This window comes from Procambarus clarkii, chromosome 87 (assembly GCF_040958095.1).
Source record: "Procambarus clarkii isolate CNS0578487 chromosome 87, FALCON_Pclarkii_2.0, whole genome shotgun sequence".
Lineage (NCBI taxonomy): Eukaryota > Metazoa > Arthropoda > Malacostraca > Decapoda > Cambaridae > Procambarus > Procambarus clarkii.
Window position 1 is genome coordinate 10863421 of NC_091236.1, and position 24758 is coordinate 10888178.

A 24758-nucleotide genomic window follows, 5' to 3' on the forward strand; every position below is an offset into this window, starting at 1 on the left:
AGAAAACGGTAAATTTAAAGTGCCCTCTCCTAACCTTCCAGAGGACCCAAAACAGAAAACGGGCCAGTGCGTCACTTTCGCCAACCGCTTCTATTTTCTAGTACGAAAATTATTGGCCTAATGTAACGCATACGATCGAAATGCGACGTTCTTTGTAGGAGGACAGGTTGTTTACCAACCCGTCCTCGACTCAAGTCCATTCCATCCAGCGGTCGACCCCCACAGACGCATTCATCAATTTTTACATGCTGTTCATTTAAAACAGGAATTTTCTCAAATATAAATTAATATTATAGTTTATTAGCATATTGTGTATATATAGGCATAGGATAGGTTAGGTGTTTAGGTTCTGTTGGCGATTATTTGTATTTGTAGTACGTGGGTGAAGCATTTATAGCGTTGTGATTCGAACAAAATTCGTCAGTGAAGCACTTGTTCCGGATATGTTCGAACGTCAGCAGTTGTGAGTCGTGTGTAAACAGTTTGTCATTCATAAACAGCTGGGGTTTGGCGGGTGGATGGAATGAACTTTTGGGTCTTTGTTTGGAGGACGGGCTGTTTACAGCGTTGGGATTCGAACGGAGGTCGTCATATTCTTGCATATTGGACGGATGAATCTTGCATATTGGATGGATGAATCTTGCGCACTGAACGGATGAGTCTTGCATATTGGACGGATGAATCTTGCATACTAAACAGATGAATCAATCAATCAATCGACGACCACGGGCAGTCCCCGTGGCGTAGTGATCACACACTCGCCTGGCGTTTCGCGAGCGTTTTGGCCTGAGGGTTCGTATCCTGGCCGGGGAGGATTGACCGGGCACCAATCCTTAACTGTAGCCTCTGTTTACCCAACAGTAAAATAGGTACCTGGTTGTTAAACGATTTGGCGTGTCGTATTCCCGGGAATATTAGGATTAAGGACTTGCCCGAAAGGCTTCGCGTGCTGGTAACTGTACAAGAATGTAAGAACTAATGTATATATGTAAATAAATGAATAAAGCAATACTTGTCTCATCGTACGCGCTGTGGTAGTAAATGGAGTTGCCACATATATTTATTTTTAATTTTTTAATGTAATATATATATATTATTATTATTCTAATTTGTTTTTATTATGGCGCGGGGGGATACAGAGTTTTTTTTTAATTTTTTTACCTATTTTTATGGCAGAGAAATATAAACGAGCGTAATAATTATAATACTTCTACAAATAATATTGTATGAAGCATTACGCATCTGGCAAGCGGTGGGACGTGTGACGTCACGGGTGAGTCAGCCATTGATGAGCCTGGAATCGGGCCGGCGCCGACTCTCTCATCGTGACTGGCCAGATTTCAATTGTAAATTTTATTGTCCAAATCCTCTCAAATAACGATTGTAAACACATCAAACGACGCGTAAATGTGTGCACTTTCTCGTCGCAAGGTGTAGGAAATGAGTAATGTTGTTTAGGGGGGGGGGGAGGAGACGCAGGAGCATTGCGTCAGATTGCGTTTGATGAGAACACGTGGGTATGAGGCTGCTTCTAGAAATTTACGCCGGGTGACGCAAGAGTCGATCAGACTGACGCCACCTGGTGAGATATGAGTGAAGGTGAGTACGCTGCCCTGTCTGCTGTCTGCGTTCATGACCTCTTCTGAATGGCAGAGGCTGCAGGTTTTGTTTTGTAGTTGATAGATTTATTTCATTATCTATATCTGTATATATATTCTTTCTTCACTTAGCGTAGTGAAAGGTCGGTTCAGTAGTCTGCTGGAGGGGCTGCAGTTTATACATTATTATTGAAATACATTCATTCAATTGTATATGTACATGCATATAAATACATATATACATTCACATACATAGGCTACGTATATGCATACGCATACATAGGCAACTTCTCGTTTACATAATGGGTATTTTGAGTATATTCCTGGTCTTAATTCTATGGCCATATATACATACATTGCATATGTGCATATATATATATATATATATATATATATATATATATATATATATATATATATATATATATATATATATATATATATATATATACAATATAAAAATTCATTTGTGGAATAATAAATTCTTGGACGTACATATACACACCTTCTTTAGACGCACTCTCTCTCGCGATCTTTAGACGCACTCTCTCTCTCTCTCTCTCTCTCTCTCTCTCTCTCTCTCTCTCTCTCTCTCTCTCTCTCTCTCTCTCTCTCTCTCTCTCTCTCTCTCTCTCTCTGTCTGTCTCTCTCTCTCTCTCTCTCTCTCTCTCTCTGTCTCTCTGTCTCTCTGTCTCTCTCTCTCTCTCTCTCTCTCTCTCTCTCTCTCTCTCTCTCTCTCTCTCTCTCTCTCTCTCTCTCTCTCTCTCTCTCTCTCTCTCTCTCTCTCTCTCTGTCTGTCTGTCTCTCTCTCTCTCTCTCTCTCTCTCTCTCTCTCTCTCTCTCTCTCTCTCTCTCTCTCTCTCTCTCTCTCTCTCTCTGTCTGTCTGTCTGTCTGTCTCTCTCTCTCTCTCTCTCTCTCTCTCTCTCTCTCTCTCTCTCTCTCTCTCTCTCTCTCTCTCTCTCTCTCTCTCTCTCTCTCTCTACAATGTTAAAGCCGTAGCCTTGACCTTGGTTAGTATTACTTAACATGGTATTATGTGTGTCTCGCAGCTGATTGGCGGAGCACGCCTCGTGACGTCACCCTTACGTCAGCAGCCTTACGTCATACACCTCACAGCTGATAGTTTGTTTACCTCGGGAAGCGCCGGCGTTCGTGGGAACCTCTTGCCCACGGATGTTCTTTATTTTTTTGTTTGAAACGGGAAACATAACATTCGTGTTAGTAGGTAAAGTTTGCATTTTCCTAGGAGCAAAGCATGGCTATTTTTACAGGTTTTCAGTGGGTAAATTTTCAAAGTTAACGGTTTTGTTTTTCTTGGGATGGCGGGAATTTTTAACCGGTGGAGTCTGATTTATAAAGAAGTATCGGACCGTTGTTTTCTACTCCCGTTGACAACAGCGGATGTTGTTGTTCCACTGATGTTGTTACCGGTGAGAAGTGGTGTTATCTCGATGCTTCTCCTCCTACATTTGGTTGTAGTGGTTTGTGCTGGTGGATTGGTCTAATGTAATGATGAATGTTGATAGGGAATGGGCGTCTGGCAGGTTTTCAGTTATTCCTGTTTAGTCGTCTGGTTTTATGTCAGCTGTTGTGTTGTGCTGGGTGTGGAGGAGGCGTAGTGATTCTCTTTGGATTTTTGCTGCTGCTGCTGCTGCTGCTACTGCTGCTGATATTACTGCTGCTACTGATATTACTGCTACTGCTGCTGCTGATATTACTGATGCTACTGATATTACTGCTGCTGCTGATATTACTGCTGCTACTGATATTACTGCTACTGCTGCTGCTGATATTACTGCTGCTACTGATATTACTGCTGCTGCTGATATTACTGCTGCTACTGATATTACTGCTGCTGCTGATATTACTGCTGCTACTGATATTACTGCTACTGTTGCTGCTGCTGCTGATATTACTGCTGCTGCTACTGATATTACTGTTGCTGCTACTGCTGCTGCTACTCCTGCTGCTGCTGCTGCTACTGCTGCTGCTGATATTACTGCTGCTACTGATATTACTGCTGCTGCTGATATTACTGCTGCTGCTGCTACTGCTGCTGCTGATATTACTGCTGCTACTGATATTACTGCTGCTGCTGATATTACTGCTGCTACTGATATTACTGCTACTGCTGCTGCTGCTGCTGATATTACTGCTGCTGCTACTGATATTACTGTTGCTGCTGCTGCTGCTGCTACTGCTGCTGTTACTCCTGCTGCTGCTGCTACTCCTGCTGCTGCTACTGATATTACTGCTGGTGCTGCTACTGCTGCTGCCGTTGTTGCTGCTGCTGCTGCTACTGCTGCTGCTACTACTGCTGCTGCTGCTACTGCTGCTGCTGCTGCTGCTACTGCTGCTGCTGCTCCTGCTGCTGCTGCTCCTGCTGCTGGTGCTACTGCTGCTGCTGCTACTGCTGCTGCTGGTGCTGCTGCTGCTACTGCTGCTGATGATGATATTACTGCTGCTACTGATATTACTGCTGCTGCTACTGCTACTGATATTACTGCTGCTGCTGCTACTGATATTACTGCTGCTGCTGCTACTGCTGCTGCTACTCCTGCTGCTGCTGCTACTGCTGCTGCTGCTACTCCTGCTGCCGTTGTTGTTGCTGCTGCTGCTACTGCTGCTGCTGCTGCTGCTGCTGCTACTGCTGCTGCTGGTGCTGCTGCTGCTACTGCTGCTGCTGGTGCTGCTGCTGCTGCTACTGCTGCTGCTACTGCTGCTTCTGCTGCTGCTACTGATGCTGCTGCAACTGCTGCTGCTGCTACTGCTGGTGCTGCTGCTACTGCTGCTGCTGCTACTGCTGCTGCTGCTGCTGCTGCTGCTACTGCTGCTGCTGCTGCTACTGCTGCTGCTACTGCTGCTGCTACTGCTGCTGCTGGTGCTACTGCTGCTACTGCTGCTGCTATTGCTGCTGCTGGTGCTGCTGCTGCTGCTGCTACTGCTGTTGCTGCTACTGCTGCTGCTACTGCTACTGCTGCTGCTGCTACTGCTGCTGCTACTGCTGCTACTGCTGCTGCTGGTGCTGCTGCTGCTGCTACTGCTGCTGCTACTGCTACTGATATTACTGCTGCTACTGCTGCTGCTGCTACTGCTGCTGCTGCTGCTACTGCTGGTGCTGCTGCTACTGCTGCTACTGCTGCTGCTACTGCTGCTGCTACTGCTACTGATATTACTGCTGCTACTGCTGCTGCTGCTACTGCTGCTGCTGCTGCTACTGCTGGTGCTGCTGCTACTGCTGCTACTGCTGCTGCTACTGCTACTGATATTACTGCTGCTGCTACTGCTGCTGCTACTGCTGCTGCTACTCTTATTCTCGTTCTCTATGAACCTGTTTCTGGAAGTACAAAAATCAGTCATAACAATATTTTTTTCGTTCTTGTCCCTTCTACCTGAAGAGGAACACTTATGTTTCTTTTGCTGCCGTTGGAGTTACTGGAACCTGCTAACATTACAGTGTTGGTAATAGTGAACTATGTTACGGAACAATGCCCATGCTGTTACCTTTCCCTCTTGCCAATGAACTACCTTACGGAACAAGGAACGGTGTTCCATTTGTGCCGTATGCCTTGGGGGAACATATGGTTCCTTTTGCTCCTTGAACAAATCCACAAGGGCCGTGACGAGGATTCGAACCTGCGTCTGCGAGCATCCCAGACGCTGCCTTAATCGACTGAGCTACGACATGGTCAAAAAAGAGTTCCTCTTTTACGCCTTGTTTCTGATCCGTGTTTGGGGACAAGGTCGGGGCTGGGTAGACAGCGGGTGTCATTGCGTAGTGTCCTCCACAGTCGTCATATACTGCAACTGGATAAGCTGGGGTGAAGGGGATCGTCAGATGGTAAGCATGGTGGCTTAGTATCTTGTATGTTCCGATCATGTCACCTCTGTTTTTTTAACTGCATTTCTTCGAAGCTTTTATTGGGAGACAGACTTAGGGGTTTTAATTATGGAAATGGTCGGTGGGGGGGGGGTGAGTCTGCAGATGAAACCGATGGGTTAGTATTTTGTAAGTTGTGATCATGTCAACTGTGATTCTTGTGCATGACTTTGACTCGTTTGCGGTTATTGAGGCTATTATAATCTAGAGTAAATGTTACCTAAACAAGGCTTAGTTTCTGATTGTCGAATCAGAATATTACAGGGAAAGCTAAATCATTCAGAAACAAAAAGCAAAAATGTTAATTTTATATATATTAATACGTAATAAAATAAGTAATAAAGCTCAAACTTTATTGTTGCAATGAGGGAGAGGGAACTGTCAGGGGGTAAAGCGCCAAGCCATTACGACTATATAGCACTGGGAAGGGGGTCAGGATAAGGATTTGGAATGGTACTGAGGGAAAGGAATGGTGCCCAAACCACTTGTGGACTATCGGGGGATTGAACACCGACCTGCATGAAGCGAGACCGCCGCTCTACCGTCCATTGTTGCAAATGAACGAAACTTATTAATAAATAAGAACTGCATTTAAATTGACGGTGCATTTGCAGTGCACATTATTGCAATGTAGCTGTTGGGACTCTTAATCCTCCCCATTGACGTTACTCACTGAGTCTCCCTGAGTCACTCACCAGTGAGTAACGTAGTGACCATCACACTCATCAGTGAGTGCAAATTGGTGGGAGTAGCTAGAGTGAATACCTTCAGTAAATAGTTGAAAAAGGGAGAAATCGAATGTAGAGAGAGAGAGAGAGAGAGAGAGAGAGAGAGAGAGAGAGAGAGAGAGAGAGAGAGAGAGAGAGAGAGAGAGAGAGAGAGAGAGAGAGAGAGAGAGAGAGAGAGAATAAGCATGAGGAATGTTTAAAAAACAGATAACAAGATAAAAATGTACGAGAGAGGATTAATAAGAGATTACGAAAGGAAGTCTCCTTAAAAAAGGAGGAAAAAATCACATTAAACATTAGGAAAACTTTTTCTTAAAGTCGTAAGGAAAGTATAGACTAGGAAGAGTGAGAGCGAGTCGTTTACATAAACCCCCCCCCCAGTAGACTCTCCAACCTATCGCTTAAGTTCTGAGAAGAAGTACTCGAAGAGCTCAACTTGATGAGTACACAGGACTCGAACAATAAGGAAGTGAATGACATACTCAGGAGCGCCAGGATCGAGCACGCTCCCGCACCAAGCGACCTTACCTGTACCCGGATTCAAGAGGTCACACACACACACACACACACACACACACACACACACACACACACACACACACACACACACACACACACACACACACACACACTCGAGTGCGTTTAGGCCAATCTATGGGTCGTGTCTCCCGGCGCCAGAGTGCGTGTGCTCTAGTCAAGTGCGAGTGGGTCGGCTTGTGTTTACACGCATGAGAGTGTGTGTACGAGTACTGGCTCAGAGATAATGGTGGAAATGATGGTGATAATGTTAGAAATGGTGATGATAATTACGGTAAGGTGGTTGGTGGAGGTGGTAGCCCTATTGGGCGCCAGCTATCCTGGCCCGGACAATTGTTGCTGTGTGCGTGACTGATATCACGGGTGATATCTTTCTCTCTCTCTCTCTCTCTCTCTCTCTCTCTCTCTCTCTCTCTCTCTCTCTCTCTCTCTCTCTCTCTCTCTCTCTCTCTCTCTCTCTCTCTCTCTCTCTCTCTCTCTCTCTCTCTCTCTCTCTCTCTCTCTCTCTCTCTTGTCTAGAAGAGAAAGTCTCCACAGAAGAAGGAAATTAAAGGGAAATAGGCAAACACGGACTGTGAGAGAGAGAGAGAGAGAGAGAGAGAGAGAGAGAGAGAGAGAGAGAGAGAGAGAGAGAGAGAGAGAGAGAGAGAGAGAGAGAGACAGAGAGAGCACGGGATGTCGGTCGCTACAAACAGCTTAACATACCGTCTGAGTGCAAGTTGTATCTTGAAGGATTGAGTGCTCCTTGATGATATCTTGGGAGACGGAACGATAGCTATGTCTCGGGTTCAATTTCCCGCAACAAGGATAGAGACGTTTGGGCAATGTTTATCTTTCATCTTAGGCCTCTGTTCATTCAGCAGTAAATTTGTTTACTGTTTACTTGTATGAGAAATGAATCGGATGTAATAATCCAAGAACGTTCGGAAGGCGGGGCCCAGGAGCCCAGCTTGCAAGCACACCCAGGTGAGTACCTGTAGGTGAGTACATCTATAGGTACTCAACTACTCAACACCCCCACTACCCATCCACCCCCCTCCCTTCCACCCCACAATCTACCCCCTAATCTACCCCCATCTCCCCATATTCCACCCTCCCACGCAGGACACAACAGTTGCCTAAGCCCCGGGTGCCTGTTTAGGTGAACAGAGGCATCAGGAAGAGTGTCAAGCATTTATATGTCCCGCCCCTCCTCCCTCGGGGGATCGAACTCGGGTTCCTCGGATGCGGAGTTGGGGGGGGGGGGAAGCTGGAACTCGTTATTGGTGATATGGGACTGGGAGCCGCCGGCTGGTCGGAGACCGGCTAGTTCCCACGATCCTTTTTCCTCTTGCGTCGTTCCCCTCTGACACGTTCACTTGGCACGTTCTCTTCCTCCCCTGACACGTTCATTTGGCACGTTCTCTTGTCACGTTCTCTTCCTGACACGTTCTCTTCCTGATACGTTCTGTTCCTGACACGTTCTCTTCCTTATACGTTCTCTTCCTGATACGTTCTCTTCCTGTCACGTTCTCTTCCTTATACGTTCTCTTCCTGATACGTTCTCTTCCTGTCACGTTCTCTTCCTGATACGTTCTCTTCCTGATACGTTCTCTTCCTGATACGCTCTCTTCCTGATACGTTCTCTTCCTGATACGTTCTCTTCCTGACACGTTCTCTTCCTGATACATTCTCTTCCTGACACGTTCTCTTCCTGATACGTTCTCTTCCTGATACGTTCTCTTCCTGATACGTTCTCTTCCTGACACGTTCTCTTCCTGACACGTTCTTTTTCTGACACGTTCTCTTCCTGACACGTTCTCTTCCTGATACGTTCTCTTCCTGACACGTTCTCTTCCTGACACGTTCTCTTCCTGATACGTTCACTTCCTGACAGGTTCTTTTCCTGACACGTTCTCTTCCTGACACGTTCTCTTCCTGACACGTTCTCTTCCTGATACGTTCACTTCCTGACACGTTCTTTTCCTGACACGTTCTCTTCCTGACACGTTCTCTTCCTGATACGTTCTCTTCCTGACACGTTCTCTTCCTGACACGTTCTCTTCCTGATACGTTCTCTTCCTGTCACGTTCTCTTCCTTATACGTTCTCTTCCTGATACGTTCTCTTCCTTATACGTTCTCTTCCTTATACGTTCTCTTCCTGATACGTTCTCTTCCTGTCACGTTCTCTTCCTGATACGTTCTCTTCCTGATACGTTCTCTTCCTGATACGCTCTCTTCCTGATACGTTCTCTTCCTGATACGTTCTCTTCCTGACACGTTCTCTTCCTGATACGTTCTCTTCCTGACACGTTCTCTTCCTGATACGTTCTCTTCCTGATACGTTCTCTTCCTGATACGTTCTCTTCCTGACACGTTCTCTTCCTGACACGTTCTTTTTCTGACACGTTCTCTTCCTGACACGTTCTCTTCCTGATACGTTCTCTTCCTGACACGTTCTCTTCCTGACACGTTCTCTTCCTGATACGTTCACTTCCTGACAGGTTCTTTTCCTGACACGTTCTCTTCCTGACACGTTCTCTTCCTGACACGTTCTCTTCCTGATACGTTCACTTCCTGACACGTTCTTTTCCTGACACGTTCTCTTCCTGACACGTTCTCTTCCTGATACGTTCTCTTCCTGACACGTTCTCTTCCTGACACGTTCTCTTCCTGATACGTTCACTTCCTGATACGTTCTCTTCCTCCCGTGATACGTTCTTCTGACACGTTCACCAGTGAACAAAAATGGTCCTTTTGAACCCCCCAAAAAGTTCACTTTTTGTATTATTAAATTAATTAAATTGTATTATTTAATTAGCCCAAATGGCTAAGCAATAGAGAGCTCTATAGAGCTTAACGTGTAGAGTCACTCCTAGCTCTAATATGCTCTATATTAAGCCTCATGTTGTATATATATGTAATATAATCGGCCGAGGAATGTTTAAGTTCAGTTTTTCTCTTTTTGAAACACGTGAAAAGATGTCATTAGAAAATATAAATAAAAAAACTTTCAAGGGAATCTAAATAACCAACATAAGACCAGTACTAAAATATGCAGCGCTGGCGTGGAATCCATAGTGAAGCACGGAATGAAACTTGAAAACGTGCAGAGATTTGCAGTAAAGACTTATGGCAGAATTAAGAGGTTACGAGCACACGTTAAGTGAATTGAATCTCGGAACGTTAGGGGGAGTGAAGGAAAGATATAGTGGATATGATCACCACATACAAGATATTAAGCGGGATAGATGAGATGAACAGGGACAAGTATGACTTTAAATTGAAGAGATAAGGAGAAGAAAATGTGAATTAGTGTTTGATAGCACCTCTCACAATCCTTCCCTACCCCCCCTCACCATCCTTCCCTACCCCCTTCACAATCCTTCCCTACCCCCTTCACAATCCTTCCCTACCCCCTCACCATCCTTCCCTACCCCCTTCACAATCCTTCCCTACCCCCTTCACCATCCTTCCCTACCCCTTTCACCATCCCTCCCAACCTCTCACCATCCCTCTAACCCCCCCCCCCCCTCTCCCCACTCCAAGACATCTTACGAAAGTGAAGGCCTCACTTAAGCATTTATTTTCCTTCTACTTTGTCCAAATAATCGTAAATGAACATGATTCTCAGAGGTTCCTTTCTCTTCCCCGGTGATGGGGGGGGGGCTACATGGGGGGGGGTACTACTAGTTTACTCTAGTGTCACTAGTTTACTCTAGTGCCACTAGGGGAATACGTTTCACTAAAATACTGCTGTTGCTGCTGGGTGAATATAGTGCTGATCAACAGAGCTGTCCGTGCTGGTGCGGGCTACAGATGTTCATCTCTAGAGAGCCGTAGGATAATGTGTCTCACGTATCAGGCAGCAGCGGGTTCTCTATTCGTCACTACGTAATAAATGCAACTGTATTCATCAAGCCTAACAGCTCGCCTAGGAAAGCCGATGCATAGAAAACGGCAATCATACGAGGACAGATTCACGAAGCAGTTACGCAAGCACTTACGAACCTGGGGCCAGATTCACGAAGCAGTTACGCAAGCACTTACGAACGTGTACATCTTTCCTCAATCTTTGACGGCTTTGGTTACATTTATTAAACAGTTTACAAGCATGAAAACTTGCCAATCAACTGTTGTTATTGTTATAAACAGCCTCCTGGTGCTTCGGAGCTCATTAACTGTTTAATAATTGTAAACAAAGCCGCCAAAGATTGAGGAAAGATGTACACGTTCGTAAGTACTTGCGTAACTGCTTCGTGAATCTGGCCCACGGTACTTTAATTTCTTTTTACTAATAGGTCGTCTTTTTAACGGATTGGTCGATTTCGTAAAAAAACAAAACGTATTAGGGAAAGCTTGGACCATGCTGGTATAATATTAATGAGTTTTTTAATATTAACATTTTTTTTCAAATTTGATTTTCTGTAAATGGAATTCTCGGGCACACTGAAATAGTTTTGAATTCCTTATTTCGCATTATTTACAAAATATCGTTGAATCAAAGAAAATTAGCATTAACCTAGGATATTTTTTCCTCTAGGGAAGGGGTATGAATGAAGAACGGAGAAGGGATAGGTAATAGTGTATTGATGAGTGTCGTTCGGGATTGGAGGGATAGGTGGAATAGGTGCTGGGGTGGAGAGGGGGGGATGGTGGTAACCTAGCAACAGAGAGAGAGAGAGAGAGACACACACACACACACACACACACACACACACACACACACACACACACACACACACACACACACACACACACACACACACACACACACACACACACACACATACAGGCGCCTGCCTGGCGTTGTAACTGCCATTCCCGAGTCCTCGTGCGCTCATTAATCATTAATTTGAATTACCCTCCTCGTTCAAGTACCACCTCAACCACCATATCAAACGCCTCTTCACATATTTCTTTTGCGACACGTCCGCCAGGGTGGGCAGCTTCCGCCCCGCTTGTTGGTGTAACCGCTCACAACCTGAAGACTGTAGTACGATCCAAAACCTGTACCGAAATGAGCGTGATGACGTATTAATGACATCACGCACCTCCTTATATAAAGACTCAGAATATATTATCTCTTATTTTCGTAGGGTTAGGGTTAGGTTAGATTGGCCTGGGTTAGGCTAGATTAGGTTTGCGACGGTTTGATAGCCTAATCTAACGTATCGTAGCTTATCCTAGGCTAGGATTGGTGTCTTTCAAAAGCAGTGATGACGTAGAGGGTTACAAATTTTCCTCAGGTCTTAGACCCTACTTTGGAAGAATTTGGCCTTGGTCAGTTTGCTCCTGCGCGGTAGCCTCAAGTAGCCGCTATTGTAAGGTCGTTTGCCCGCGCCTCTTATCTCCGGTAATCAGCCTTATCGTGTAGTAAATATGACTGGCAGGTGTCGTATGTAAGGTCACGATCTGAAGCCACGTGTACAACCTCCCCCACAGACATATAAAACAGAAGTCAGTGTTTAATGATTCAAACAGCCAATTACAGGTGTTCTAGGTGGTCGGTATTTGGGTACTATAGAGTCGAGTGTTTGAGTGATAAGGCCTAGCCCTAGGAGACATTTTGACTGGTATTTTGACTAAACTTTTTGGCCTAGTCGGAGGCGGGGCCCAGGAAACATTGATCTTTGGAACCACCTCAAGACAACCGTAAAGTAATTAATGTCCACTTGTTATCGTCATTTCGTAGCCTCATTTGCCAATTCCTTTGTCGGCCTCACGCGGAATTGGGGCCGCGCGCGCGCCAAACACACACAGCGAAACTACGACGTTGGTACAACGTTCGAACAAGTTTTAACACCTCCTAACCAGTTATAACAACCAATATAGCAAGTTGTAACAATAATACGTCATAAACACGTTAAGCCAAGATGTAACAAGTTTTCTACGAGTTGTAACAAGCGGAAAATAGACAGTTTCGGTTTGTGTTTCCAGGGCTAAGTAGTTAATGGCGTCGTCTTTAAGATCTGGGGTTCAAGTTCAAGTATGTTTATTGAGGCAAGAAAAAATACATCTCAAAGGGATAGAGTAGCTTAGGCTATTTCTACCCCCCCCCCCCCCCGCCCCCCATACATCTGGGGTCTTTCTGTTCTCTCAGCCAATCCGTTCTGGAAAATCTGGATCTGGGGCCAGATTCACGAAAGCAGTTACGCAAGCACTTACGAACCTGTACATCTTTTCTCAATCTTTGGCGGCTTTGTTTCCAATTATTAAACAGTTAATGAGCTCCGAAGCACCAGGAGGCTGTTTATAACAATAACAACAGTTGATTGGCAAGTTTTCATGCTTGTAAACTGTTTATTAAATGTAACCAAAGCCGTCAAAGATTGAGGAAAGATGTACACGTTCGTAAGTGCTTGCGTAACTGCTTCGTGAATCTGGCCCCTGATGCATAAGTAATGGTATAGGCGTTTCTTGATTATTGCTAAATACAGCTTTACTCTATGTCTATGTATATATATTTGTCTATGTATATATTAACACGTTGTACTGAATGGGGTGAGAATAGCTTGAGCTACCTCATCCCTTTGTGTGTATTTTACCTCAATAAACTTATTTCAATTTCAATTTCAATTTCAGCTTTACTCTTCACAAAAACATAATAAGAATGTTTCTGTTCTCCCAAGGAGTCAACGCACGAGGGTTCGAACTTATTAGATAACCTCATTATTTTCTCAGACATGAGTGCGTCCTCACAGCAAATCTATTACTATGAGACACACACCCCCTTCCCCCCACGGTAGAGCGACGGTCTCGCTTCATGCAGGTCGGCGTTCAATCCCCGACCGTCCAAGTGATTGGGGCACCATTCCTTCCCCCACGTTCCATCCCAAATCCTAGTCGTAATGGCTTGGCGCTTTCTCTTGATAATTCCTTCCCCCCACCACCCCACCCCTTCAAACCACCTGTATAATTACTTAGATATATGTGATGATCTGAAAGAATATTAAGGTTCCAGTAATAGTCTACATGTTAACTGGTAAATGAACCTTTGTCGTAAACAGAGATTATCCTCAAGTTATAACGTTATTGTATTATAAATCATTGATTTAAAATATAAAATGTATGCTAAATTTGGTTTTCTGTAAACGGAATTGTCAGCCACACTGAAATATTTTTTGAATTCCTTATTTTCACATTATCGTCAATAATACACCGTATTAACGTAACCGAACGTAACGAAACGTAACCAAACTGCCCTGCTGATGGTTTCTCAATTAGTGTTACGAGTAGAAACGTCGCCAGCCAATGGGAGAACGGGACAAAGGAGACGTCCCATAATCCAGGTGCTCCAGCTAAGGCAGCCAATACCTGCTTGACTTAAGAATAAGTGAAACGTCGTCTGTCTCTTCACTTTCTAGTGTGCGGTTTGGTCGACACTTTTCAGCCACGTTATTGTGCCTCATCATGTGCAAGTGGACCTCCTCTGGACGCTTGTTAAGGGTTTGTTTAGGCTAAATTAGGGGTTTCTCTTGCGTGCCATGTTCCCACGACCAGACAAAAGGGCGTTGTCCTTGAAGTGTTCCGTAATGCTAACTTTTATACTTGGGGTAGGAATAAGGCACCTAGTGTAGTACCTCACAGATAGTTTATAATTTCAATGTATCTGCTGCCATATTGTATTGGGCTGTAGCCTAGCCAAAATAGCCTAGCCAAGGTTGTTCCGTAATGCTAACTGTAATTGGGGTAGGAATAAGGCACCTAGTGTAGTACCTCCCAGATAGTTTATAATTTCAATGTATCTGCTGCCATATTGTATTGGGCTGTAGCCTAGCTAAAATAACCTAGGCAAGGTTATGTTGTAACTGTAATCAGAGTCTGTGTTTCATATCTGCCAGTTTAGTTATTTGCATTGTCCTTGTGGCCGATAAGCAGCTCGGTGACATGTTGTATTTCCATATAGTGAATTTATTGTATTTGCTTGTAAACACTTCCATTAATTCTTTACTTTTATAGGGAATAAATAGATTAATTGTATGGTTCTCCTACCATTGTCGTCCACGGTGCCTTGATTATTATATATTTGTAACAATATATATTTGTATACTTGGCCAGCAGGCGTTACTTTTATTTAGTTAAATGTGACTGAAAAATTGAGCTAAATTAAGTTCACAAATTTCACGATAAAGAAACGATTATTGATTTATTTTCTACAACGTATCGTTCCTCCCTGGAATATCTTCAGGTAAAAAAAATGAATATACGAGGTACATGTTGTTGTTTAAGATTCAGCTACTCGGAACAAAAGTTTTAAAGTAGCACGGGCTATGGTGAGCCCGTTGTGGACTTACCTGGCACAGGAGCGGGGCTGCTACGAGGTACAATGGTAAAATATATGTGTGGAAGGAGTAGAGGGTGAGGTGATGTGGACGTAAGGAAAAAAACTAGTCAAACATTGGGTAGAACTCCTTTTCTAGATAGGCAGGGAGGCCTTGGTAGAGTCCTCACTTTCAGCTCATGTTTGGTGTAGGTTAGGTTAGGTTAGGTTAGGTTAGGTTAGGTTAGGTGAGGTCTAGGACTGAGTGTTGGCAAGGAAGCAAAGTCATTATTCTGTATATTTATATATATATTTGTATCCTATAAGTATAGCTTATGGGGACCAGACCACACACTAGAAATTGAAGGGACGACGACGTTTCGGTCCGTCCTGGACCATTCTCGACTTGAGAATGGTCCAGGACGGACCGAAACGTCGTCGTCGTCCCTTCACCTTCTAGTGTGTGGTCTGGTCAACATACTTCAGCCACGTTATTGTGACTCATCGCCTGCATAGCTTATGGGATTTGCAATCATCTTTGGTCATTGGTAGATTCTAGGAGTTTTGTATAATTAACTAGCATTTTTTTAGGTGAGTACATTTGGGGGACACCAGCTTGTAGGTGGTAAGTCAGTTTTCTCATACCAATTTAGGTAGATTATAGTGACATCCCTAATTGGGACATGTAAATTGGTATATTGGCAATATTTTATTGAGGCTGTTCTTGAGTGTTAAATCGGCAGTCCATTTTGTTTGGTACTACATAATGAAGCCATTTTTATTAAATACTTTGGAAACCACACGCATCGCTCCTGTGTTCTCTGTAAGGTGTGCTTCATTTTCCATGGCTTGCAGGCTGTTGTTGATAGGGTTAATGGCCTGTTTTCGATTTTCTGCCTTTTGGCGGCTTTTTTTAAATATATATCTGCCGCTGTTTGTGTGTTATTTGAATTTAATATTTGTGCCAGCTGGATCTAGCTGTTAGCTCTTGGACCCCACCTTTCAAACCGTCGGTTGTCTAATGTACTAACCTCCGAGTTATTTTTTCATGTATATTTACTACACACACATTTCTCTGCTTTCCAGCTATAAGTCCTAGGCACCTATTTACAGCTAGGTGAATAAAGGGATTAGGTGAAAGAAACTCTGCCCATATGTTTGTACCTAGAATGTGTGTGTGTGTGTGTGTGTGTGTGTGTGTGTGTGTGTGTGTGTGTGTGTGTGTGTGTGTGTGTGTGTGTGTGTGTGTGTTTGTGTGTGTGTGTGTGTAATTACCTAAGTGTAGTTACAGGATGAGAGCTACGCTCGTGGTGTCCCGTCTTCCCAGAAGTGTGTGTGTGTGTGTGTGTGTGTGTGTGTGTGTGTGTGTGTGTGTGTGTGTGTGTGTGTGTGTGTGTGTGTGTGTGTGTGTGTGTGTGTGTGGACGAGTGATCATGGTCACCATGTCACTATCAGCGCCTGGCAACGTTAATCACCTTCACCACAATGGTCACGGCCATTGTTACTCTTTTTAACTGCTTCTGCTGATGTGGATGGTGATGGTGGTGAGTGTGAGTGTGGATGGTGATAGTGGTAGTGTAAATGGTGAAGTGTTACATACTCTCTCTCTTTCTCTCCCTCCCTCTCTCTGAAAGCCGACATCCAGGAGCTAAACTCCAGCTTACAAGACCACACATACAGCAGAGTGCACACGCATGCGCAGTGAACCTGCCGCTCACAAATCACCAAGCGAACCCCACCCACTATAATCTAATGCCTCGTGACGTCACCAACCCGTTTTTCACCAATCCGTGGTCACGTTATGACGTCACCTCGCATCCTGGTCACATGCGGGGTTGCAGGATTGGACTGTTTGGGACCTCCGGACCTCGCCTTTATGGGGATATTTAACGCCTTATAGCCGGAAGGTGATATGTGGGGGTGGGGGGGGTGTCAGTGTGTGTGTGTGTGTGTGTGTGTGTACTCACCTAATTGTGCTTGCGGGGGTTGAGCTTTGGCTCTTTGGTCCCGCCTCTCAACTGTCAATCAACTGGTGTACAGATTCCTGAGCCTATTGGGCTCTATCATATCTACATTTGAAACTGTGTATGGAGTCAGCCTCCACCACATCACTTCCTAGTGCATTCCATTTATTAACTACTCTGACACTGAAAAAATTCTTTCTAACGTCTCTGTGGCTCATCTGGGTACTAAGTTTCCACCTGTGTCCCCTTGTTCGTGTGTGTGTGTGTGTGTGTGTGTGTGTGTGTATGTGTGTGTGTGTGTGTACAGCTGTGCATGTTTCTGTGTGCGTCTATGTATTGACATATGTGGATAATTTTGTATGTATTTCGGGCTTTGGTATGTGTGTGTATCTGAGCTTTTGTCGTTTGTGAACTATAGCCTCGTATGTGTCTCGGACTTTGGGTTTATATAGGTGTAGGACTTTCCACTAAGCTGTAATACTCTGGACTTTTAATGTGTATAGGACTTTGGACTTGTGTAGGGGGTAGGACTTTTGACTTCTAAATGTGGAGAAATTTGACCTTGTATTGGTGTTGAACTTTGGATTTGAATAGGTTTAGGAGATGGGGTTCAGTTCCTGTGGCAGGTCTTCTGAACTGGGGGCCAGATTCACGAAACAGATACGCAAGCACTTAAGAACCTGAACATCTTTTCTCAATCTTTGCCGGCTTTGTTTACAATTATTAAACAGTTAATGAGCTCCGAAGCACCAGGAGGCTGTTTATAACAATAACAACAGTTGATTGGGAAGTTTTCATGCTTGTAAACCGTTTAATAAATGTAACCAAAGCCGTCAAAGATTGAGGAAAGATGTACACGTTCGTAAGTGCTTCGTGAATCTGGCCTGGGAGTTAGACAGCTGCTACGAGCTGCTTCCTGTGTGTGTGTTTACTAGTTGTGTTTTTACGGGGGTTGAGCTTTGCTCTTTCGGCCCGCCTCTCAACTGTCAATCAACTGTTTACTAACTACTTTTTTTTTTTTTTTTTTTTTTTTTTTTTTTTTTTTTTTTTTTCTTCCACACCACACACACACACACACCCCAGGAAGCAGCCCGTGACAGCTGACTAACTCCCAGGTACCTATTTACTGCTAGGTAACAGGGGCATTCAGGGTGAAAGAAACTTTGCCCATTTGTTTCTGCCTCGTGCGGGAATCGAACCCGCGCCACAGAATTACGAATCCTGCGCGCTATCCACCAGGCCTACGAGGCCCTGTGTGTGTGTGTGTGTGTGTGTGTGTGTGTGTGTGTGTGTGTGTGTGTGTGTGTGTGTGTGTGTGTGTGTGTGTGTGTGTGTGTGTGAAAAAATCAGTTGATTGACAGTTGAGAGGCGGTCCAGCAGAGCCAGAGCTTAACCACCGCAAGCATAACTAGGTGAATACAACTAGGTGAGAACTTGCTTTGTCCATTTTTGGGTCCTGAAAAATGTTTGAGAAATTTCCCTGACGGTTATGGGAGAATTACAATATATATATATATATATATATATATATATATATATATATATATATATATATATATATATATATATATATATATATATATATATATATATATATATATATATATATATATACTTATATTTGTTCAAGACAGTACTTATACATAGTGTTGTTAATAATTATAAGGTCATTAAAGAGACGCAGGATAAGTTGTTAATAATTGCATATAATAATTATTGATAATATCATCCCGTTTTCTACGTGTATGGTGAAGACAGACATCAACTTGGAGAGAAAACAGAAAATGGGCCATTCCACCAGTCACTATAACATAATTCATATAAGAACATAGTCACTATATGGATATGTATATAGTAAAATCGTACACTTACGGTTCCCCACAAAGCTCATTTTCTAAAAATCAAACCCGTAATAGGTTAGAATGTAAAGTAAAGTCAATTTTATTCCGGCAAGTACATACATAGTTGATTTACAAACATAATAAATAAATAAATAAATAAATTTGTTTATTCAGGTAAGGTACATACATACATACAAGTGATGTTACATTAATGGATTGATATATAGATAGAGCTAGTACATACAATGCCTAAAGCCACTATTACGCAATGCGTTTCGGGCAATGTTGTTGTAATGTTGGTTTTATAGATAGACCTAGTACATACAATACCTAAAGCCACTAGTACGCATAGCGTTTCAGGCAAGTTTTTTTGATGTTTGAATGTTTTGGATGTTTTTGGACATTTTTTGGGATAAACAGGTTGTTTATCATGTGCAGTAAACAAAAAAATCTTTAGGCAACTTTTTTTTTGCATCTTTGTCTTTCATTTCTGAAGCAAATGTCATTGCAGCAGCCTCTTCCCTGCCTCACTCTGCTCTTAGCATCTTAGCATGCATTCCTCTTGTCTCAATCTCTCATCCCAGGAATTTAAAGTGATTAGGCACTTGTATCATTTCTCCAGTCACAGTAAATTCCACTTTCCCACAATTTCTGTACTTCCTTCATATAATCTAATATATGGACACTGGTTATATATAGACACCAGTCTATATAAATCTTTATATCACTGATAACTCTGATAAAATAATAAGTATCCACTAAGAAATTTAAACAAAGATGGGATTGGAATCATCTGAGGGGTTCATAGCTTAAGTGATATATGGGCTTGGGGTATATATTCTATATATATATATATATATATATATATATATATATATATATATATATATATATATATATATATATATATATATATATATATATATATATATATATATATATATATATATATATATATATATATATATATATTCAGTGATATATACTCAACCTCTGCTCTCACACATAGCTATGCGTCTCTAGAGTATTTGGGTTCATGTCTCATCGAAACAACAAGAGACTCAAAAGCTATCCAGAGGATTACAGGATTACAGCAGGGCACCAAAGGTGTTAATAAGTGAGACCACAACGGAGAGTTATACATTAACAGTTACATCTAAACTGCCTAAGTCATAATTGTAGTATCAGCTAGTTACAGACATTTTTCATTCCATTATCTTAGTCTTGTGGTTAGTCTTAGTCTTAGTCTTAGGGGAGCCGGTCGGCCGAGCGGACAGCACGCTGGACTTGTGATCCTGTGAGTTCGATCCCAGGCGCCGGCGAGAAACAATGGGCAGAGTTTCTTTCGCCCTATGCCCCTGTTACCTAGCAGTAAAATAGGTACCTGGGTGTTAGTCAGCTGTCACGGGCTGCTTCCTGGGGGTGGAGGCCTGGTCGAGGACCGGGCCGCGGGGACACTAAAGGCCCGAAATCATCTCAAGATAACCTCAAGATGGTCAGTTGGGCTTCAGTGGACACCCATGATCGAATTACTTTTGACACACTGTGGCAGGTCAAGCTGAAGCTTCGCTCAGGAAGACAAGAAATGACTCGGAAGAATGATCTATTCTTGCTCCAGGAGTCTTAAGAATGGAATGGAACTGTTGTTATAGATTCAGCTACTCAGAACAGGTTCCAAGTAGCACGGGCTATGGTGAGCCCGTAACTTACCTGGCACAGGAGCGGGGCAAGTAGCACGGGCTATGGTGAGCCCCCGTAGTGGACTTACCTGGCACAGAAGCGGTGCAAGTAGCACGGGCTGTGGTGAGCCCGTAGTGGACTTACCCGGCACAGGAGCGGTGCAAGTAGCACGGGCTATGGTGAGCCCGTAGTGGACTTACCTGGCACAGGAGCGGGGCAAGTAGCACGGGCTATGGTGAGCCCGTAGTGGACTTACCTGGCACAGGAGCGGTGCAAGTAGCACGGGCTATGGTGAGCCCGTAGTGGACTTACCTGGCACAGGAGCGGTGCAAGTAGCACGGGCTATGGTGAGCCCGTAGTGGACTTACCTGGCACAGGAGCGGGGCAAGTAGCACGGGCTATGGTGAGCCCGTAGTGGACTTACCTGGCACAGGAGCGGTGCAAGTAGCACGGGCTATGGTGAGCCCGTAGTGGACTTACCCGGCACAGGAGCGGGGCTGTAACTTCGACTTGTACATACACTGAGTGGCACATATTTGTATCGTTTAGGAAGTGGCCCCATGACCCATATCCTGGAGAGAGTGCCGGAGGGGAAGTGTTATATAAATCCGCTTCCATTACCCCCCTTCAAGGTCACTTTTAATTACACTTATGCAGGCGATGAGTCACAATAACGTGGCTGAAGTAAGTTGACCAGACCACACACTAGAAGGTGAAGGGACGACGACGACGTTTCGGTCCGTCCTGGACCATTCTCAAGTCGATTGTAATTAAGTTTATTACACTTAATTACATGTAGGATAGAAAAATGTAGGTAAATAGGATATGTAGGATAGAAAAATATCACTATTCACCCATAGACTTATAGACCCCCACGGGATGGGTATAGGGTGCATAATAAAGAAATGAAATTGAAAAAAAAATGGGTTACAAACCTATGGAAACGCCTACCCACGAAGCTGTGAATGCCAAGACATTACTTCATTTCAAAACCATTTCGAAAGATTCCTAAGGGACAATCCTTCGGTGACCTTTAACAAGCCGATGGCTTCCTGTTCCCGTCGAGGCCACTGGAAAGATAGTGGCCTTCAGGTAAATTCAGACAAAAGGTAAATTTCTGAATAATTTTATGCATGCTGAAATCCTTTTATTCAGATATCCTTCCTGTGAAATGTGGAGTGGGGGGGGGGGATACCATGAAGGGTACATACAATCATCTATTGGAAGGATAGACACAATCACCTGTTGGAAATATACATACAATCCCCTACTTAAAAGATTCATACGATACAATCACCTGTTAGAAGGATACACGCCTGTTGCAATAGGATATATATATATCCCGTTAGGTCTACACGGAGGATGTTGATTTACGGTCGCATTCGGAACCAAGTTTGCCAACTTAACATGAGGTGTAGTGGTGTTCAACGTGGAGTTTTCCCCTTCTCTTGTCATTATAGATTACGGCCATCAACCAGGTATCACGCCGCCTCAAGACAGCTCACCAACGGGTGTCAAAATGTAACTTAACCCATCCTAAACTAAGCCCATGGAACTATGTAGCAACCTTCCTCAGCCTGCATGCTAAAAAACAAGTTGTATATACCACTTTCCGAGAGCTGATGCCAGCTTTGACATTGCATATTGCATGTGATGTTGAACGAACTCCCCGGAATGGGTGTTGGAGGGGTAGCTTCTTCGTTGGGTATTCAGGCGACGAGTCACAATAATAATAATAATAATAATAATTTTTATTTAGGCAAAGGTACATACATAAAGAGATTTTACAAAGTTTGTTGGCTTTATAGATAGAGCTAGTACATACAATGCCTAAAGCCACTATTACGCAAAGCGTTTCGGGCAGAAAGCGTTTCGGGCGGTTTCTTATCTAACAGAAAGTCATTTTACTGTTCCAGAGGCATCCAAGTGAAACAAGACTTTGAATTAGGCATTCCACAGGAAGATATCCTCACTCCTACCCTGTTTACTGTATTAATCAATACGTTCCTGGACTCATGGTTCATACTACTGGGTATACCAACACCCAAGATTATTCTTGATTCCGTTCTAGACGCCTGTTATGATCTTGGTTTAGTTATCTCAGATGAGGAAACAAAGATCTTGAATCAGCGTCCACTCGGGCAGGGAGGAGCTGTTCGCACAGTGCTGTTGTATGATGGCTCTCTAGTTGACTATGTAACCAGATTCAAATATCTTGGTGTTGAGGTGCCACTGTAGAGCCATGTGGCACCTCACCCAAGTTAGGTGTTCCCAAGGTTATGGGTACCCAAGGTGTACCCATATGAACCTAATATGTATATGTATCATCGACTTGAGAATGGTCCAGGACGGACCGGAACGTCGTCGTCGTCCCTTCACCTTCTAGTGTGTGGTCTGGTCAACATACTTTAGCCACGTTATTGTGACTCCTCGCCTGCATATGTACCCAAGTTAGACTTGGGTACATATACTCGCACTTAAACGAGTATATGTATCCAAAGATGACATATTAAGTGTGACTGTCATCCTTAACTGGACGCAACTCTTGAAGACGTAACTGTAAAGTGAGTGTGTCTGAAGTAAGGAAGGTATAGAAATTGCATGCCCGAAACGCTTTGCGTAATAGTGGCTTTAGGCATTGTATGTACTAGCTCTACCTATAAGTCAAACAATCCTTGTAAATATTGTATGTATGTATGTACCTTACCTAAATAAAATTGTATTGTATTGTGTTGTATTGTAAATAGCAAAATAATCACTGAGGGCGAATCAGAATCTGTTTCCTATAGATTTCATCCCATAACGGCCTTCGAATGTATGATTTAACTGATGAGTTAGCCAAAGTATGTGATCTAAAAGATGGAGTTGATTACTATTTTTTTTTATATATACAAGAGTTGTTACATTCTTGTACAGCCACTAGTACGCGTAGCGTTTCGGGCAGGTCCCTGGAATACGATCCGCTGCCGCGAAGAATCGTTTTTTCATCCAAGTACACATTTTACTGTTGCGTTAAACAGAGGCTACAGTTAAGGATTGGCGCCCAGTAAATCCTCCCCGGCCAGGATACGAACCCATGACAAAGCGCTCGCTTTGAGCACTTTCGCTCGACAAAGCGCTCGCTTTGAGCGCTTTCGTTCGACAAAGCGCTGTTATTACCGCCACTATTACATTTACATTTCTATTGTAACTATTACAAATATTTCTGTTACATTTCATCAACACTGATATTATACTGGTAGCTCATCATACATGGGGAGTCGAGGCCCCCGTAGATAAGAGAATGATCTGTGTTCGTTCATGTTTGTAGACCGAACCCAACATTGCTTAACTTGACTGACTGAGCGACACAATTGTGAAACAGGTGTTAGAATATAAGCTAATAGAGATATCGCGGGTATTTCATATCACGATGTTAACCTTATGATAGCTGAACATCATATAATACTGATTTTACTGATTTTTAAGTCATACTTAAATTTACTTATGTCTGTGGTGAATTTAATCTTGAAAGCACCGTTTTCTGTTATGGGAAGGGAATATATATATATTATTTTCTCCTTGCTGAGGACCTAAGTCAACATATTAGAGGATATATACAGCTAATACTGCCAGTGTATTAGATGTATACACAAAAGTATTTTGTGTATACAATGTATACACAAAATATATGTATACAGATATGACAGCTTGTTCTCCTAAGACATTTCAATGGGAAGACAGTCGCAGCAGCTGTCTTGAACTTGTTTAAACCTGATATCTTGATTATATTCATACTCCAAGAAATGGTATTGCTTGTACGAATACTCGTTGTTGGTTTAGATTTAGCTACTTAGATCGAAGTGTCCATGTAGCACGGGCTATGGTGAGCCCGTAACACGAATATACTCTCTGTGGGTCTTGTATAGTGGTCTACGTCCTTGGTTCACAAGCTATGGTCCCGTGTACAGTTCCCAGGCGGGACAAAAACGATTGGGCTGTCAGGAGGAATCTGGTGATAAATTAATCGGGACATTGTTATAAATTAATGTAACTCGAATGAGAGGAAAGTGTGACATGGTTAAACTTAAATAAAACGCAGCAGATTTCAATCCGGTTTGGTCTCTATAATACCATTAATTTTGTTTGATAATATATTATATAATAATATATAAGTATGAATTAGAGTTCAAGTAATAATAATAATAATAATTTATTTAGGAAAATATATACTTAGTTGCAGAGTTATAGTACAAACATTCTGTTTGATTTAAAGATAGTGGTAGTACATACAATACCTAAAGCCA

At 43.2% G+C, this 24758-nt stretch overlaps 1 protein-coding gene across 1 annotated transcript; it reads right to left on the minus strand.

The window, feature by feature from the left end:
- Nucleotides 1–8132: 8132 nt before the first annotated feature.
- On the minus strand, nt 8133–14136 carry LOC138358899 (uncharacterized). Its single transcript, XM_069317255.1, has 3 exons — nt 14042–14136; nt 8877–9447; nt 8133–8597 (listed from the first exon to the last, which is right to left on the minus strand). Exons 1-3 carry the CDS (start codon nt 14134–14136, stop codon nt 8133–8135), a joined length of 1131 nt encoding a protein of 376 aa, XP_069173356.1.
- Between the last annotated feature and the right edge of the window lie 10622 nt (nt 14137–24758).